This window comes from Crinia signifera, chromosome 1, assembly GCF_055691185.1.
Source record: "Crinia signifera chromosome 1, ASM5569118v1, whole genome shotgun sequence".
Lineage (NCBI taxonomy): Eukaryota > Metazoa > Chordata > Amphibia > Anura > Myobatrachidae > Crinia > Crinia signifera.
This window is the reverse complement of record NC_139217.1, coordinates 174,776,033-174,794,089: the sequence shown is the minus strand read 5'-3', so window position 1 is coordinate 174,794,089 and position 18,057 is coordinate 174,776,033. Positions and strand designations below refer to the sequence as shown.

Here is an 18,057-nt window from a genome sequence, read left to right as displayed (position 1 = left end):
TATAAAATGAATGCTAATGAGACTGTGCTGTGGTGTATTATTGGTTAGATACTTTATTTCTCCAAACCCATCGGTGTCAAATCACACCAGTCCAGTGTACAGAGTGGTAATTTTAGTTGATTTTGTAAACACCAAACTGTTACGGAAATATAAATTTGAAATAATAATAATAAAAAAAAAATCAAATATGGTTGATTCCTGTTTATGTGCAGTCACATATCACCTTGTGCTTAGATGTCTCTTTAAATACCCACTGTGTTAGATCCACTCAAGCATATTCAAGTCATCTATATGCACACATAGACAAAGGCTGTATGTTTACCAATGGTTAAATTATTATTTGTCATCTGTTATTTGTGTTTGTCCAGTAAGCACTCAGACACTGTAGGACTGATTTGCACAAAACTTTAGCAAGGTAGCTTGATTGGGTCCAGATTAGGTTCACGGCCACTAAGACCCCAATCCCGACCCCATAGGGAACCCGGGGGCCAAAAAAGGGGTCCAGTCACTACACAAAGTGATTCAGGGAAGCAAGATATAGCAAAGTTACATAACATAGAGGGGGCAGAGGACATGAGGTTTAAGAAAAATGTGGTCAGATCACAGAGGGGTGAATGCCGGGCACACCATGGGCATGGGGAGCATATTCAGGTCCTTCCACTGGACGGAATTGGATGAGAACTTAAGATGACACTAGGCAGCCACCTCCTGGGTCTGTTGGAAGAGCTGTCAAGCTTAATAGGGCCCATACATCTACAGATCGATTGTCAGACTGGGCTGATTGGAACAAAAAACTGGTAATATCTGAATGACAGCTTTTGGCAGTTTTCCAGCATTTCAAAGCAAATGGTCAACTGTCATTTGCTCTCATCCATTACCAGGATTTTGTTCCAACCAGCCCAATCTGACAATCGATCTGTAGATGTATGGCCAGCTTATAACAAGAGAAAGATAACGTTCAAGTAATGCTAATTGCACAACCAAAGCCAAGCAACGGAGGATGCCTCAGCTAGTAAATGATATTTTTATCGTTACAATACCCTGACTGTACTGACAGTGATTTGTCAAATTGTAGTATTTACAGCAGTGACTTTTAAAGGCAGAACTCTGAATATAATTTTCTCATCTGTATTACTATAAATGTATATGTCTTATTTTAGGTCATGCCAAGACGAAAGCTTTCATTACCCATGGCGGGACTAATGGAATATATGAAGCCATATACCATGGAGTCCCTATGGTGGGAATACCACTTTTTGCTGACCAGCCAGATAATATTATCCACATGAAGACAAAGGGCATGGCAGTAATGTTGGACATAAACAAAATGCAAACCCAAGACTTGTTAGATGCGGTAAACACTGTCATAAACAATCCTACGTAAGATCCTTAATATCTCTTTAATATGTTTTGATAATTTTTTCCTGTTATTTTCTATTCATCTAGTCTCTGCTGCCCTGACGCATCTGCTCTGGTGCTAATCTAACAGGCAATCAGTTTCTAAATGTCATGTTTGAAAAATTACAGTTAGTAGCTGATTGGCTGGAACACCATTTATCATTTGTAATAAAAACTACAGTACTTGTGTATTATCACGGTGCCTGTGAAATCGGCCGAAAATCGGCCGCAAATCGCATGCAAAAAAATCTGAAGTGATTTAGCGGTCGATTTGCATGCTATTTCATCCTTGCACACCCCCACTATCCAAGTCAGCCTGAAGCGTGGCAAGTAGACACTGTACGCGCCCTCTCAACCTGTTCATACCTCCATTACCCACGTTGGCGTGGAGTTGATCTTATAAAGCATAGCGAGCGCAGTGAGCCCCGCGAGGGGACACGGATTACTTGACGTGTATTGCGCGTCCCCTCGCGGGGCTCGCTACGCTCGCCATGCTTCGGGATCGTTTTCTGCGTCCCCTCGCAGGGCGCACTGCGTTTGCCACACTTCGGGCTCGGTGGCTCGCTACACTCACCACGCTTTCTAAAATCAACTCCATGCCGAGGTGGATAGTGGGGGTATGAACAGGTCGGGAGGATGCGTAATGGCAATGTCAAAACATAGGCAATGTCTAGGTCAAAAAGAAAAAAATGGCTGTGTGCGACAGATCTAAGGGCTGCTATACCATGTATTTGGTTTGACCTATTATTTAAGCAGCAGTCAAATGTGAGTACTCAAAGACCACATGTGAAACAAGAGAATATATAGGAAGACTGCGCTAGAAATAATATCAAATTTAATAAGAAAAAAAACACTTAAAATTATAAATCTATATACAAATACAGACAGAATACAAAAAACAATTAATACAATAAAATAACTTCATAATCGGATGTCAGCTCAGCATGGTGAGTGAAGCAAGGGAATATGGTACAGCATTTGGTGGGTCCACATGCTCCTGTATCAATATTGACAACAAAATAACGTGAAAAATAATTTTGACTTTTCATGTGCCGACCTTTTGCATGTTTTGGCCTTTTGTCAATGTTGACCTCCTGTCGACCTAGATATTTTCTGTGAGCTACAGCCTGAAAGTTTTTTTTAGATTTTAAAGTTAATTCTCATACATATAGTGATACATATTCAACTAATGTAAGGAATTAAACTGGCTATGATAACACTTTTAGGTACAGTGGGACCATGCAGAGATGAACACAAGTCAGCCATAATTAAACTCCCATGCATGCATGGAACTAAACGCCCCTGTTACCAACCAGTTAGCTGCATGTGGAGATGTGACTGATCAGCATACACTTAGAGCCTATCAAGTGTGGAATATGCAGAGTACATTTGCAATACTGACCTGTTTTCAACTCTGCATCTCCCCTATTGTGCAATATATTACAGAAATGATCTATGTTATGCTTACAGGCCCATTATCTTCCCCTTTATGCACCTTGACGATGGCCTGTCATGCATAGATGAGTGGCATTCAGCATACCTACCAAAACTATGCTCTTAGAACCCAGGACTCCAATGCGTCCCTGCACCCTAAAAAAGGGGGGGGGGTGGCATCTGGAAAAGAAGGCATGGCTTTATTGGAAATATTGCGATCACAAGGCCACGCCCCTGGTTTGCTGCTGTGGGGGCATTGGATCCCTGTGAGAGCTGCTGCCCATGCCCCCAGCCCCTCTGTCTCAGTGAATAGATTTGTGTACTACTCATTGTGGTTGATTCTGAGTTATAGATCAGTTTAAGAATATAAATCTGCAGAGGTGTGTGGAAGTACAGTTCAAGAAGAATCTTCAGAGATTAGAGCTTAACAGTTCAGGTATGGGTTATTGTTCCTCCCACGCACACCCCTCCACGGCTATTTTTTTTTTTTAAATGGAAAAATAGTGTCAGATACCTAAGTATCTGGCACTTTGAGAAGCGCAATCCTGCTCAGAAAAAATTGAATGTCCTTACAGTTTTATGAATATATAAATCAATTTATTAAAAGCATATAAAGTGGAATCAATCCACACAAAAAAAATAGAATAGAACAATATCAATTGTGCACAATTAAACATACAGACATGACAGACAACATATAACATATAATGCAATAAAAGCTGGACTTGCTGGGATTGCCGTTTGCTTATTAGTGATAAAGTCACTCAATTAAGAATGAAATAAAGGCTTATAGGCTTCTTAATAGAGGCAGTGATAGATTCTCATAGTTACCAGTCCTGCATGAACTTTCAGTGGTGGATAACCAAGGTCAGTCTCTCCAACTGGTATATTACCAGAGATGTACTCCGGAAGAAGCTGTGTTGGAACCTTCTCCTGCTGGACCAGCCAGCTGGGTGGTAATTGTAATCCACAGGTAAAGTGCGCTTGCAAAGTATGTGCAGGACCGGCAGAGAGTAGGGCTCAAAAACGCGTTTCTCCGCCTGCTCGTGAAGTCGGCGGCTTCCTCAGACTGAGGAAGCCGCCGACTTCACGAGCAGGCGGAGAAACGCGTTTTTGAGCCCTACTCTCTGCTGGTCCTGCACATACTTTGCAAGCGCACTTTACCTGTGGATTACAATTACCACCCAGCTGGCTGGTCCAGCAGGAGAAGGTTCCAACACAGCTTCTTCCGGAGTACATCTCTGGTAATATACCAGTTGGAGAGACTGACCTTGGTTATCCACCACTGAAAGTTCATGCAGGACTGGTAACTATGAGAATCTATCACTGCCTCTATTAAGAAGCCTATAAGCCTTTATTTCATTCTCAATTGAGTGACTTTATCACTAATAAGCAAACGGCAATCCCAGCAAGTCCAGCTTTTATTGCATTATATGTTATATGTTGTCTGTCATGTCTGTATGTTTAATTGTGCACAATTGATATTGTTCTATTCTATTTTTTTTGTGTGGATTGATTCCACTTTATATGCTTTTAATAAATTGATTTATATATTCATAAAACTGTAAGGACATTCAATTTTTTCTGAGCAGGATTGCGCTTCTTAAAGTGCCAGATACTTAGGTATCTGACACTATTTTTCCATTTTCTGCATTTTTAAGGGATCAACACTCCCTAATTAAGAAGCAGCACAAATCCTGCACAGCTAAAAATCTTTACTACATTGATCAGTGCATTACCCCGTATGCTAGCTCTGGGTGGAAAAAACTTTCATGAATTCTATTTTATGAGTAATGAATTCTCAGAGAATTAGGATCTAGCACGACTAGCGCTACTAAGTGTCCCTAGGGCCACTAATTTTTTGGTTGTATTTTTTTTTAAAAGTTTGAGTGCTCTATCACTGAAAATGAGAAGCGTTGGAAAAACTTTTTTCGCACACAATTCTGGAGGCTTCACTAACTGTAAGCGCTTAGTGAAAACTGACCAAGTAAATGGAATTATTGCTTATGTGAAACAATAAAAAACTGCAAGGCTTTAACTGTTGGTTTATATTTTAGGTACAAAGAAAATGCTATGAGGATATCACGCATCCACCATGACCAGCCAGTTAAACCACTAGACAGAGCTGTGTTCTGGATAGAGTTTGTCATGCGTCACAAGGGGGCAAAGCACTTGCGTCCGGCCTCCCATGAACTAACTTGGTACCAGTACCACTGCTTGGATGTCATCGGCTTCCTGCTAATTTGTCTCTTCACACTTCTCTATATCACAGTCAAGACCATCTCCTTCTGTTGCAGGAAATGCCGCCCAAGCAGGAAGAAGCAGAAAAAACATTGATGTTATAAGTTGTGCTGCTCTGTAGTGGTGACAAATGTGCTTCCAATCATTTCTGTTAGGATCACAATTCTGAATTGAAGAGCATTTGACTATAGGCCATATTTGTGTTTGTATGTGGTAAAGAAAGTTGGGTACTTATGTATTTTATCTGGACTCCCATGTTAAATGCACCCCATTTTTCCATACCCCTACTATCCAACTACGCATGGAGTTGATTTTATATAGTGTGGCGAGCGCAGCGAGCCACCGTGCCCGAAGCATGGTGAGCGCAGCGAGCCCCGCGAGGGGACGTGGTCTCATAAGAAAAACGGGAGTTCAGATATTACATAAGTACCGAAGGTTGACAATACATTTTTATTTACAATATTCAGGCCAGTAACAATATATGAATTAAACCACTTTGGTGTACAGTATGCAGACGAGCTGATTATTTGCATTGCAGTGTGTTTCATATACAAAATATTACCCATAAAGAGAATGTAATTGAGATATTTTAGATACTATTGATAGAGCCTAAGGCCCCTATTCTTGTTGAAAGGCAAAGCTGTGAATTTGCAAGTCCACCAAACCCTGGCCACACAGTCTCACATCTACAAGCGCCCTGTGCGGCAAGTGGACAGGCAGCTAACATCTGCTGACGTCAGCTGCCCGCACTACGGATCCGCGTCAAGGGTGCATTTACATGGGAACGCCCAGCATTTTCATGGGAACGCCCCACGATGCCGCCACTGCTAGGTATGAACGGGATGGTGAACTAGCAGTTAGTTATGAAGGGGAAGGCGAACTAGCAGTTAGTTATGAAGGGGAAGGCGAACTAGCAGTTATTTAAGAAGGGGAAGGCGAACTAGCAGTTATTTAAGAAGGGGAAGGCGAACTAGCAGTTAGTTATGAAGGGGAAGGCGAAGTAGCAGTTAGTTATGAAGGGGAAGGCTAACTAGCAGTTTGCCATGCCACCGCTCCGCTCGCACCGAGCATCTGCACATAAATGCATATGCGCAGACGCTCAACATTGCTCCCCTGCATGAACATGCAGGGGAGCGAAGCAACAGAATAGGGGCCTAAGTTCATTACAGATGGTGAAAAAAAGATAATATGACTTATTGCCTACATAGTTTATCATGCATTTGCTAAGAACACTCATGGTTATAGTTAAATTAATTGAGTCAAAGCAGTGCCCCATCAGTCATTATTAATGGCTGGATAGACTGCAGCCTGGGGCTCCAGGACTTGGGAGGCGCCACAAAATGAAATTAAGACCTATGTCATACCCTCTAACTAAACCACTTTAGCCGATACAATACTGGATCAGATACAGACTTAATCGCTTGGCAGCAAATTTGCACGGTCAGCGTTCAGTTAAGGTGCCGGTCACGCTAATCACCCATTCTGTGGGGACTCTCCTTGGGCTGTATGGGGGTCTGGCACTCTGCAGGGGCTCTGCAGTGTCAGCGGGGTCCAGCGGCAGCGGCCAGTAGGAGTTTTTGTGACTTGGTTACTGGTCAGTGCCGGTCAGTGCATTCAGTGCGGGGTGAGCTGCTGCAGGGGACAGAAGGAGAAAATGCTGGAGCCTGGATTTGTGAGTGTAGGTGTAAAATTAGTATGTGTATAATTAAGTTTTACTGTTCTGTGGTTTTTTTTAACATTCTTTTTACAGGTGGACCACAAGTCCAAGAGGGCCCATTAAAGCCCCGCATGCGCGGACTTGTAGTTCACTTGGAAAAAGCAATGTTTTTTAAAAACTTTTACATGTATCAGCCCGATGTCCACCGCCCACAGATGCCGGAGACAGCCCGGGCTTCAGCCCTGGATGGGTGAAGCCTGGGGAGGACCCCTTTATTAGGAAGGGGGACCCAATCCCCCAGGTACCCCGTCCAGGGCTGACCAGCCATGGTGAGCATGATACGGCCGGGGGACCTTGGCCCTTATTCAAGTCTGATTGCAGTACAAATTTGTTCTTAAAATGGGCAAAACCATGTGCACTGCAGGTTGGGCAGATGTAACATGTGCAGAGAGAGTTAAATTTGGGTGGGGTGTGTTGAAACTGAAATCTAAATTGCAGTGTAAAAATAATGCAGCCAGTATTTACCATACACAGAAACAAAATAACTCACACAAATCTAACTCTCTCTATACATGTTACATCTGCCCCACCTGCAGTGCACATGGTTTTGCCCATTTTGAGAACAAATTTGTACTGAGATCAGATCTGAATAAGGGCCCTTATGTAAAAAGTGTCCCCCCGGCTGTAACATGACACTGTGGGCTGTTGGAGCTGGGCACTGGTTTCAAGTTGAAAACCTGCAATAAGGTGCGATTTCAGAAAATGACTAAAAATCGCATATCCTTAAATCTCACCCAATGGGTTTTACTTAGTGAAGAGTGAAGACCTATTTCTGATGTGATTTTCTTATTGTGAAGGTTCCCATATATTTTGTTCCAGTGTTCCAGACTCTAGATGAGAAAAACATAAACAAATAATACAAGAAATGTGTTGACCAGTTTGATACGATCGCAAATGCACACAGGAGGTACCAGGGGTACCATTTTCAGATTCTCAGACAGCCGTCATGTTCATAGTATGTTACCGAAGCGGGAACAGCAGTGCCACACACAGGCATAACTCCCAGAGGCAATGGAGTTGCCTGCCTCTGAAGGAGCACCTGCATGTACAGCAGCACTTGTTCAAGAGTGACTGCTGCTCTTCAAAGGAGATGCTGCTGGTCAGGGGCGGATATGCCCTAGCGGGAAACCAGGCAACTTTCCGGTGGGCCGGCCCATAACACATTAGAACAGGCCGCTCTCCCCCCTGGCTGGGCCGCGGACCACACATCCGCGATCTCAACAGTTAGCGACTGTAGTGTTTAGCCTAATGACTGCGGAAGGGCTGCTACACATGCGCAGCTCCTCACCTGGTCCTTTGCTGGAATACAGAACAAGAACTCCGTGGGCTATATTAATTGAATATTGTTTTTCATAATCAACCAATTTTGTAATATTTATTTATTAACAGTTTTTTTTTATCTAGCGTACACAGGCCCTTATTCAGATCTGATTGCAGTACAAATTTGTTCTTAAAATGAGCAAAACGATGTGCAGTGTAACAATAATGCAGCCAGTATTTACCCTGTACAGAAACAAAATAACTCACACAAATCTAACTCTCTCTATACATGTTACATCTGCCCCACCTGCAGTGCACATGGTTTTGCCCGTTTTGAGAACAAATTTTTACTGCGATCAGATCTGAATAAGAGCCATATTCTGCAGCCCTTTACAGAGAATTTTTGAACATTCACATCACACACCCTTCCCCAGTGGAGCTTACAATTAACATTCCCACATTCATTCTAGTGCTGTTTGTTAGCAGCCAATTACCTTACCAGTTGAGGAAGGACGGTGACGTCAGAAACGCATTGGTGTACAGGGACGCTGGATACAGGAGAGACCGATATCAACCCATACCATCAGGGCACCACAATACATTCCGACTCAATCCGGGTGAGGAGGATAATATATGCGTTATTGGTCTTTTCCGGTAAAAAGCTCCCATTTTTATAGTTTTTATAGTGTATTTTACCTGTCTGGGAAAAAACATTTTTTGAAGAAAATTCTGCTACCGCCCATATCTTGACTCAAGGAGGATTGAGGGATTAAAGGACACACTACGGGAACATAGGGACCTTCATACAGGTCAGTTTGTTTCCTAATGTGAATGGTGTGTACCACTGGTTGTTTTTGGAGTATATTGGAGGATACGCTTCACCCAAAGATACCTTTAGGTGAATTTAGGGACCAGTCCCCATGTCAGTTGTGATACTAAATACCATGTACAGATGGGTCTTGTCCCATCCTTGCTGGCGGGTCGCCATGGCGTCTGCGCTGGCGACCCGCCAGCAGCCACGCCAGCGAATGCACTGAGACGCGCGTGCGTCTCACGCGCACGCGCGTCTCAGTCTCCGTCGCCAGCGCGACGGAAACCCTGTCCGTCTCCGCCTCAGGGAGACGGACAGGGTTAGGGGGGGTTAGGGGGGGATGCGGGCAGGCGGCGGGGACCCCGGGTTACCGCCGGCAAGCCGGCGGGGACTCGGGGGAACGGATGGAAGCGCCGTCGGAAGGGGACGTGCGCGCGCGTCCCCTTCTCACCATCGCCATGGCGCTGGCGGGGGATGGCGGCTGGCGACGCCAGCGCCATCCCCTGCCAAGATGGGACAAGACCCATCTGTACATGGAGTGGTGAAATAAGAAAAATTGGATAAAGAAAACGCTATGTGTACATAGGGACCCACACTCAGGTCAGTGTGGTCCAATAAGGAACCCTCTGAAATTCCAGTAAATCTTGTGGACAACAGAGAGGATATTTACCCATAGTACCACAAATCACCATTTGAATCAGCACTGGGTTATTGTCCATTTCTTTTGGTTGTGTATATAAAGGAGTGGTGCTCCTTGGACAAGAAACGGTTATTGAGAGCGCAGTAGAGCTGAGAAAAATATATTTTTGTGTTACAAAATTGAGCTACAGAAAATCGCACAGCTGCTGCCTGGTGTGTGTCATCATACTAGCCAGCATCAGTGCCCATATGATGCCACCCTCACTCTATAATAAGGTCACTTACGTTGTACTACCCAGCATCAGTGCCCATATGCTGCCACCCCTCACTCTATAATAAGGTCACATCCGTTGTACTAACCCCCATCATCAGTGGATATATGATGCCACCCCTTCTCTATAATATGGACACAGTGCCCCCAAAACCTGTACATCCTACCCACCAGCAGTGTCTGTCCCATCCCCCTTCTCTCACACCCGGCAGCATCATCCATACTTCACCAGACCACTGTCCCACATGGTAGCAGTGTCTCGCTTGCAACATGCTCCTCTCCTAAAATACAGCTTGGGGATCACACATATGCTGTGTATTTTACCCTAAATTGTGGCCTGGGAACTCATTAAAAAAAAAAAAAAAAAATGAGGGTCTCCGGGGATGCGCCCTGACCCTGACATGAGCTGGCAATGGTAGCCAGGAGGAAGGAGAATTGCAGAAGCGGCAGGAAAGATGGGGAGCAAGGGCTCCCAGCAGATGGTGACTTGCACAAGAGCCCTGTGCCTATGTATGGGAGATTTGCCTCCTCTTCCCACTGCCCATTCTCTCCCTCCCTCTTTTGCCCGCCGTCACCTCACACCCTCTAGCCCACTGTCAGCTTACTCCATTTCACCTTGCCCCTAATCACCTCACTCCCTAGTTACCTTAGCACGTCGCCCCCATCACCTCCCCCCTCCACCCCATCTTCTTGCTCTCTGCCAGTTCTCTTTTCTCTATCCCATGCTCTCTCCAACATTCCCTGTCACCCTCTCTCTCCCCTGCTACCCTTCCTCTTTCTATCTCCCCTTGCCCGCCTCTCTCTTCCCCTTCTCTACCTGGTACAGTCGCTCACTCCATCTTTAACCCTTTTTCTTCCCTGACACCCCCTCTCTCCCTGTTACTAAATCTTGCTCTTCATGTAGCCTAAACACAAGTTGCTCATAAAATTAGGTCCCTTTGTCCACTAGGGTTTAGCCTACTTATGTAAAATGGGCTAGAATCAGGGGGGAAATTTACTAAGAATACGAATGCAAAAAGTTGCATTCGTATTCTTAATACGAATGGCTACGACTGCATAAGTCGTATGCCAAGTTGTGTTCCAGGGGGATTTACAAAGCAGTCAAATACGACTGCTTTGTAACCCTCCGATGGTGTATAAATTTCGTATTAACGGCCGTATATACGGCCGCTAATACAAATTAGTGTAGGCAGTCTGCACGGATCAGTCAGATCCATGCAGGCTGCAAGGTGTAAAAAAAAAAGGTAAAATAATAAACAGCAAGGGGTCCCCACCACAGCTGTAACCAGAACCAGGCTGAAAGAGCCGGGGCCGGTAATTAAAAGTCAGGGAACCCGACAAATAGGGGTTCCCCGATATTTAACAACCAGCCCCAGGCTCCAGGTCCGAGGCTGGTTCCCAAAATACTGGGGGACAAAATGAGTAGGGGTCCCCTGTATTTTAAGAACCAGCCCCAGGCCAAACCAGCCAGCAGGGTAATGCCACAGCTTTTATACAAGTCCCCCCGGCCAAAGCATTAACCCCCTGACCGGTCAGCCTGGCCAGGGGCCCTGGGGGAGAGGGGACCCCCCCAATAAAGGCCCCCCCCTCCAGGACTTACCTGACCAGGCTGAAGCCTGGTGCTGTCCTCGATGCCCCGGTGCGGTGGGCATCGAGCTGATTCAGTGTAAAAAAATAGATGTAAAAACTATGTTTTAAACTGTGGAACTATGAGTCCAAGCAAGCCTCCCCCGCAAGCTGGGACTTGGAGAACCACAACTCCCAGCCTGCGGGGCATTAAAGGGCCCGCTGGCACTTGTAGTTCCACAGTAAAAAAAATAGTGAAATAAATACACACTGACACACAATAAAACTTTAATACATCCAAAGCCCATACATACTGATACTTACCTATCTTGAGCCCGTAGGTAGGTCCCTGGGTCTCCCCTCCATGTCGCCGGCCGGCTCCATCTGTGTCGGCCGCATCTGTGTCGGCGGCGTCCATCTGGGTCCGAAGAAATCCATGGGGGACCTGTGGAAGGTAATCCAACTCACCCAGGTCCTCCATGGAAGCTCTGAAGTCTTGATCCGCCGTAGTCCAGGACTTCTGTCACCTTCTGTGACACGCCGGCGACTCCATCGGCTTCCCGCAGTGGCCTGTCAGAGAGGCGCAGAGATCCTTCATCTTCCGCGCCTCTCTATAGAATGATTCTATTGGCCGCTAGGCGGCCAATCAGAAGCCGTGCTAATCGGCCAATAGAATCATTCTATAGAGAGGCGCGGAAGATGAAGGATCTCTGCGCCTCTCTGAAAGTCCGATGCGGGAGCCGATGGAGTCGCCGGCGTGTCACAGAAGGTGACAGAAGTCCTGGACTACGGCGGATCAAGACTTCAGAGCTTCCATGGAGGACCTGGGTGAGTTGGATTATCTTCCACAGGTCCCCCATGGATTTCTTCGGACCCGGATGGACGCCGCCGACACAGACGCCGCCGACACAGATGGAGCCGACCGGTGACATGGAGGGGAGACCCAGGGACCTACCTATGGGCTCAAGATAGGTAAGTATCAGTATGTATGGGCTTTGGATGTATTAAAGTTTTTTTGTGTGTCAGTGTGTATTTATTTCACTATTTTTTTTACTGTGGAACTACAAGTGCCAGCGGGTCCTTTAATGCCCCGCAGGCTGGGACTTGTGGTTCTCCAAGTCCCAGCTTGCGGGGGAGGCTTGCTGGGACTCATAGTTCCACACTTTAAAACAATAGTTTTTACATATATTTTTTTACACTGAATCCGCTCGATGCCCACCGCCCAGGGGCATCGAGGACAGCACCAGGCTTCAGCCTGGTCAGGTAAATCCTGAAGGGGGGGGCCTTTATTGGGGGGGGGGTCCACACTCCCCCAGGGCCCCTGGCCAGGCTGACCGGTTAGGGGGTTAATGCTTTGGCCGGGGGGACTTGTATAAAAAGTCTCCCCCCCGGCATTACCCTGCTGGCTGGTTCTTAAAATACGGGGGACCCCTACTCATTTTGTCCCCCATATTTTGGGAACCAGCCCCGGACCTGGAGCCTGGGGCTGGTTGTTAAAAATCGGGGAATCCCTATTTGTCGGGTTCCCTGATTTTTAATTACCGGCCCCGGCTCTTTCAGCCTGGTGCTGGTTACAGCTGTGGGGGGGACCCCACGCTGTTCTTTTTTAAATTTATTTATTTTACCATTTTTTATTACTAAAGCCTGCACGGATCAGTCAGATGGCTTCTGCCAAATGCGACAGGAAAATAAAGTGTATTTTCCTGCCGTATATTCGTGGTAGTTTTACACTAATTATCAACCGTATTTTCAATACGACTGCTTAGTAAATCAGGAACCAACATTCTTTTGAATGGTGATTCCTGTCGTATTCTATCGATGGTATAGACATTCGTATTTGTAAATAAAAATACGAATGTCCCATCATTAAGAATACGAAAATACGTTTTTTTTGGCATAGTAAATGCCAAAAATACGTATACACCCAAAAAAATTGTATTTTCGGATGAAAATAAGATTTTTTCCACTAATTTTTTTTTAGTAAATTTCCCCCCATGTGTCCAAAAGGAACTGGTCCTTTACAAAGTTGCTTATAAAATTAGGTCCCTTTGCCCACTAGGATTTAGCCTACTAATATAAAATGGGCTAGAACAGTGGTTCCCAAACTTTTTTCAATAGCAGCCCCCTAAGTATCAGAACATTTTTCACGGCACCCTAGCCCAAATGTTTCTAATTGAGAAAATAATAAATATTAAAGTAAATAAATTGTATTTATTTCTATTCTTTAGTGTCAGTTATGTGATGGGGGACAGGATTCCCTTCTGTTTGTCCACAATTTTCCTATTACATTGGTCATAAATAATCTAAATGAGTCACGGATCACCAATACAGGGCACCCCTGCAAGTCCTCCAAGGTACCCCAGGGTGCCATGGCACACAGTTTGGGAACCACTGGGCTAGAATCATGTGGCCTAAAGGACCTGATCCTTTACACAAGTTGCTTGTAAAATAAGGTTCCTTTGCCCACTAGGATTTAGCCTACTTATATAAAATGGGCTAGAATCATGTGGCCTAAAGCATACCCTCCAACATTTTAAGGGTAGAAATCGGTACACATTCGAGAAGGGGGCATGGCCATGGATAAAGTGGGTGTGGCCACACCCCCTTTCCGAATGTTCACTGGGCATTTTGGCACCCCCCACCCTCCACATCTACCACACGCACAGCAACACCGCAGGCACTGCTTACTGGTGGGTGCGTGGGAGGAAGAGAGTGCTTCTTCATCCGGCCACCAGCTCTTTTAAAATAAAGCCTGCCAGCCTGGGAGCTTGAAGTTCCAGGAGGGGAGGAGCTGCGCTGCGCACTGTAGATAATGGATGGAGTCATACTCGGGAGGCAGGCAAGGTTCCTGGCCGGCACCCGGCCCCTCTGTTAAGGTCGCGGGCAGATGACACGTCACGCCCGGCGACCAGACACTTGAGCCCCGGCCCAGTCAGCGTCACAGCCACCCAGCCCCCCTGTGGTCATGGTCGGATGTGACACATCACGCCCGCGACCAGAAACCGGCACCCACAGTCACGGAGCGGGAGCAACAGTGGATGCTGTTAAAGCTCTGCTCCTCCTTTCTTTGACCCCAGGAGCCGGACTTCAGAGACAATGGAGACAATGGCGACTACATTGCCTCTGGCAGATAAAAACCGGTACAATCGGTACATCCGTTTTTAGCCGGTACAGACCGTAAAAAAACGGTACTGTACCGGCTAAATCGGTACAGTTGGAGGGTATGCTAAAGGACCTGGTCCTTTACACAAGTAGCTTGTAAAATGGGGTCCCTTGCCCACTAGGGTTTAGAAGAGTTATGTAAAATGGGCTATAATCATGTGGCCCACAGGACCTGGTCCTTTACACAAGTTGCTTGTAAAATGAGGTCCCTTTGCCCACTAGGATTTAGCCTACTTATGTAACATGGGCTAGAATCATGTGTCCTAAAGGACCTGGTCCTTTACACAAGTTGCTTGTAAAATGAGGTCCCTTTGCCCTCTAGGATTTAGCCTACTCATGTAAAATTAGCTAGAATCATGTGGCCTAAAGGACCTGGTCCTTTAAGTGAGTATTTTAGACCACTAGGAAATAGCATCATTTTATTGAAATGGCTAAATAACAGTGGATAGAAGGACCAGGTCCTTTAACTAACTAGGAAATAGCCTAATTTTATTGAGTAGGCTAAATCATTGTCAATAGAAGGACCTGTCCTTTAGCCCACTGGGAAATAGCCTAATTGTATTGAATGGGCTAAATCACAGACCCTGGAGGGACAAGGGGCCAGATTCTCTAAGCTTCAAAAGTGATAAAATGGAGAGTGATAAACAGCCAGCCAATCAGCTCCTACCTGACATTTTTCAAACACAGTCTGTGACATGGCAAGTAGGAGCTGATTGGCTGGCTGTATATCACGCTCCATTTTATCACTTTTGAAGCTTAGAGAATCTGGCCTATGGTCCTTTAGCGTTAGCCCACTAGAATATAGACTCAACCCTGTACATTCACTGCGGGTTCTGGTGCCTGTAGATATTAGCTAACACACACACACTATTTATTTTCTTTTTTTTTCAGGAGTTGGGGACATCAAATGGCAACTTGGGATGAACTTATCACCCCGATACCACATACATGTGCGCTTTTGTCCTTAACTATGTGTACTTGTTCCTACCTCTGGGGCAGATGTATTAAGCTTTAACAAGAGATAAATGCAAGGGTGATAAAGAGAGATAAACGTCCAGCCAATCACCTCCTAACTGACTTTTTTCAAACACAGCCTGTAACACAGGGTTGCCGACTTTATTATTCTCCTCTCCGGGAGAAGCCCGGAGAGGAGAGTTTCAGCAGCCGCTCAGGGGGCGGGGCTTAAGAGTGACATCACTAAGCCCCGCCCCCATGATGGTAAAACACCGAATTCACGGATCTCAGTGGAGGGGGCGGTGCTAAAATGACGCGATTGTGCCGTTTTAGCTCCGCCCCCTCCTCTGAGACCCGAGGATTGCGGCATTTTAATGCCACGATTCGGGGGACAGCGGGGGTCCCCCCCTGAATCCGGGAGGGTTGCCCACCCTTCCGGGGGGCCGGGAGGGGGTCCCGATTTTCGGGAGACTCACGGATATTCCGGGAGGGTCGGCAACCCTGCTGTAACATGGCAGTTAGGAGCTGATTGGCTGGACGTTTATCTCTCCTTATCACCCTCGCATTTATCTCTTGTTAAGGCTTAATACATCTGCCCCTATGTGTGGCTCTGCTTTTGCCTACGTCTGCCTGTTATTATCACATGAATAGGCAGTGGTCTGGTCATAGAGCCCGCCTCGCCCCCTATTCCGCACACACAGTAAAGTCAACATACAGTAAAGTCAACAATAACAGGATACAGGAAGTTTAGACGGAGTCGGACTGGGCACACTCACTGGGGTAGAGTGATTGCGTCACGTGTGACGAGAAGGACCGCGCTGCATGCTGGGAGTAGGTGTTGTTGTCGCAGAGGGGTAAGGCTAGGAGCAGCCATTTTGTGGCTAAAACAGGGATAGTAAAGAAAGGGTTCGCTGCAGCAGCCGAGGCCACACTGGACCATCCGCGGGACGTCTCCCGGGCTACGTGACCGCCGTCTCTCGCCCCCTGCCACTGGGACAGGTCGCTCCCCCTCGGGATCTGCTCAGCCACGGCAGGAGAGCGGGACGCCCGGCGGGGCGGGGGGGACACCGTGACATCCGCCGGCGGCCAGGACAACAGAGAGGCCCATCACCGGGGCAGGCGGCGGCGGAGGAGGAGATCCAGCAGGAGGATGGAGCCTGAGAGGGCCGAGCAAGGCAAAGGTGAGCCCCGGCCATGGTACCCACGTGCGTTTATGTATAGGGGGCATTGTCCATCTCTCCCGGAGCACCTGCTATCTCTCGAAAGTAGGGAATATACAGAGAGACGGGTACTGGTCAGGCTAGAACCCGTCTCTCTGCATCTCTGCCTTGTGGACCAGGTTACGTGCAGGAGTCACAGGAGGGCATGGGGGCGCAGCTGGCAGTCAGCCTCTGCATGTGGGCAGCATAGACCAGGGTCCTTTGTTTGCCAGCACCAACAAGGGAGTTCTGCTCGCACCTGCTTTACCTGTACTCACCAGCACCACTGTGTCTGTGCAGCAGCTTACTACCTTTCCCTGTTGTCCTGGCTATGTATGGAAGTGTTCATGGCTGTGCAGGCTGGAGTAATATATAACCACACTTCATTAAGATCGAGGACTAGTTTGGACAGCCCTGCTCTGTGATATTGTGCATGCACACTGAACACTATCGTAAATTATATCTTTCGGTGATGTCACCCGACCTCCTGCTGAACATGCAGTCATTGATGATATAGTAGTCATTGTGCTGCATGTACAGATGAAGGGGGGGTCATTAATGATATAGTGTGTACACACTAGACGATGTGCACAATATCATTATCATGCATATTGTTGACTGGATCAGTATGAAATACGGACGCTGTAATGCCGACAAGGGGGGCCGTGGATCCCCTCCCTGCGTGCTCGCCACGCAGCGGGCCCGGTGCCTCGCTACACTCAGCACACCATTTTATTCTCCCTCTATGAGTGTCGTGGACACCCATAGAGGGACAAAGTGCCGGCATTGCGACAGTATTTAGACCGCCGGGATTTTGACCGCATCCTGTTGGCAGTATACCTTGTAGTGTGTACGCACCTTAAGGCCCCATACACACTACATGACTAGGCATTTAGTATATCGGAGGTGCCACTGGTCAAATGCTGTTGAGTGTACATACAGAACAATAAACTATATAGTTTAGTGATGTCACCAGGACCGGCTGAACATGCTGACAGATCGCTCAGCAAAATTTCTTTGTGTGCAGGCCCCTTAAGATAGTTTCACACACTTGGGATACATCAAGTAACTTGTTTTAATGCACTACCAATTCCTCAGTTCTTATGGCTTGGTTTTGTTTAATCCATTTGAAACAAAATCCATGTTTTCTGTGTCTATGAATACTTATCGGTGTCTGGCAGAAGAATCTCCCTCACGCAGCTTATCCATTTCTCTTCTGTAACATTTTTATCATAACTGTTTCCAAATCACATTCTTCAGTACCATGTTTAACGAAAGCTTTTTTGTTCCTGGCCACAATTGAATAATTCTGTAAAGACAAACAAATTATTAGTGGCCCTTTAAAAACTGCACTATAAACTAGTGATTGCTTCTTTCTTTTTTTTTTTCTACCAAAACCATGTGT

At 46.4% G+C, this 18,057-nt stretch overlaps 2 protein-coding genes and 1 long non-coding RNA gene across 9 annotated transcripts in view; 2 read left to right on the top strand and 1 right to left on the bottom strand.

Annotated features, from left to right (window-relative positions):
* The window catches only part of LOC146064351 (UDP-glucuronosyltransferase 2A2-like), a 78,601-nt gene extending 73,019 nt beyond the window's left edge, over positions 1-5,582 (top strand). For all 4 annotated transcript variants that reach the window (XM_083177751.1, XM_083177781.1, XM_083177761.1 and 1 more), the window contains exons 5-6: positions 1,161-1,380; positions 4,890-5,582. In XM_083177751.1, the coding sequence (XP_083033877.1) occupies positions 1,161-1,380; positions 4,890-5,169 (500 nt within the window). In that variant the 3' untranslated portion in view covers positions 5,170-5,582. The remainder of the gene's footprint in view (positions 1-1,160; positions 1,381-4,889) is intronic.
* Positions 5,583-6,359: 777 nt separating this feature from the next.
* Positions 6,360-16,794, bottom strand: LOC146064371 (uncharacterized). Of its 2 annotated transcripts, none has more exons than XR_014471798.1 (3): positions 16,659-16,794; positions 7,525-7,620; positions 6,360-6,705 (listed from the first exon to the last, which is right to left on the bottom strand). It is a non-coding gene; the product is annotated as an uncharacterized LOC146064371 (long non-coding RNA). The 2 variants fall into 2 exon arrangements; XR_014471797.1 differs by having other exon boundaries at positions 16,230-16,757.
* YTHDC1 (YTH N6-methyladenosine RNA binding protein C1) overlaps positions 16,273-18,057 on the top strand; it is a 52,417-nt gene continuing 50,632 nt past the window's right edge. The window contains exon 1 of one of the 3 annotated variants that reach the window (XM_083177720.1): positions 16,273-16,634. In XM_083177720.1, the coding sequence (XP_083033846.1) occupies positions 16,604-16,634 (31 nt within the window). In that variant the 5' untranslated portion in view covers positions 16,273-16,603. The remainder of the gene's footprint in view (positions 16,635-18,057) is intronic. The other 2 variants (XM_083177729.1, XM_083177739.1) reach the window with 2 other exon arrangements.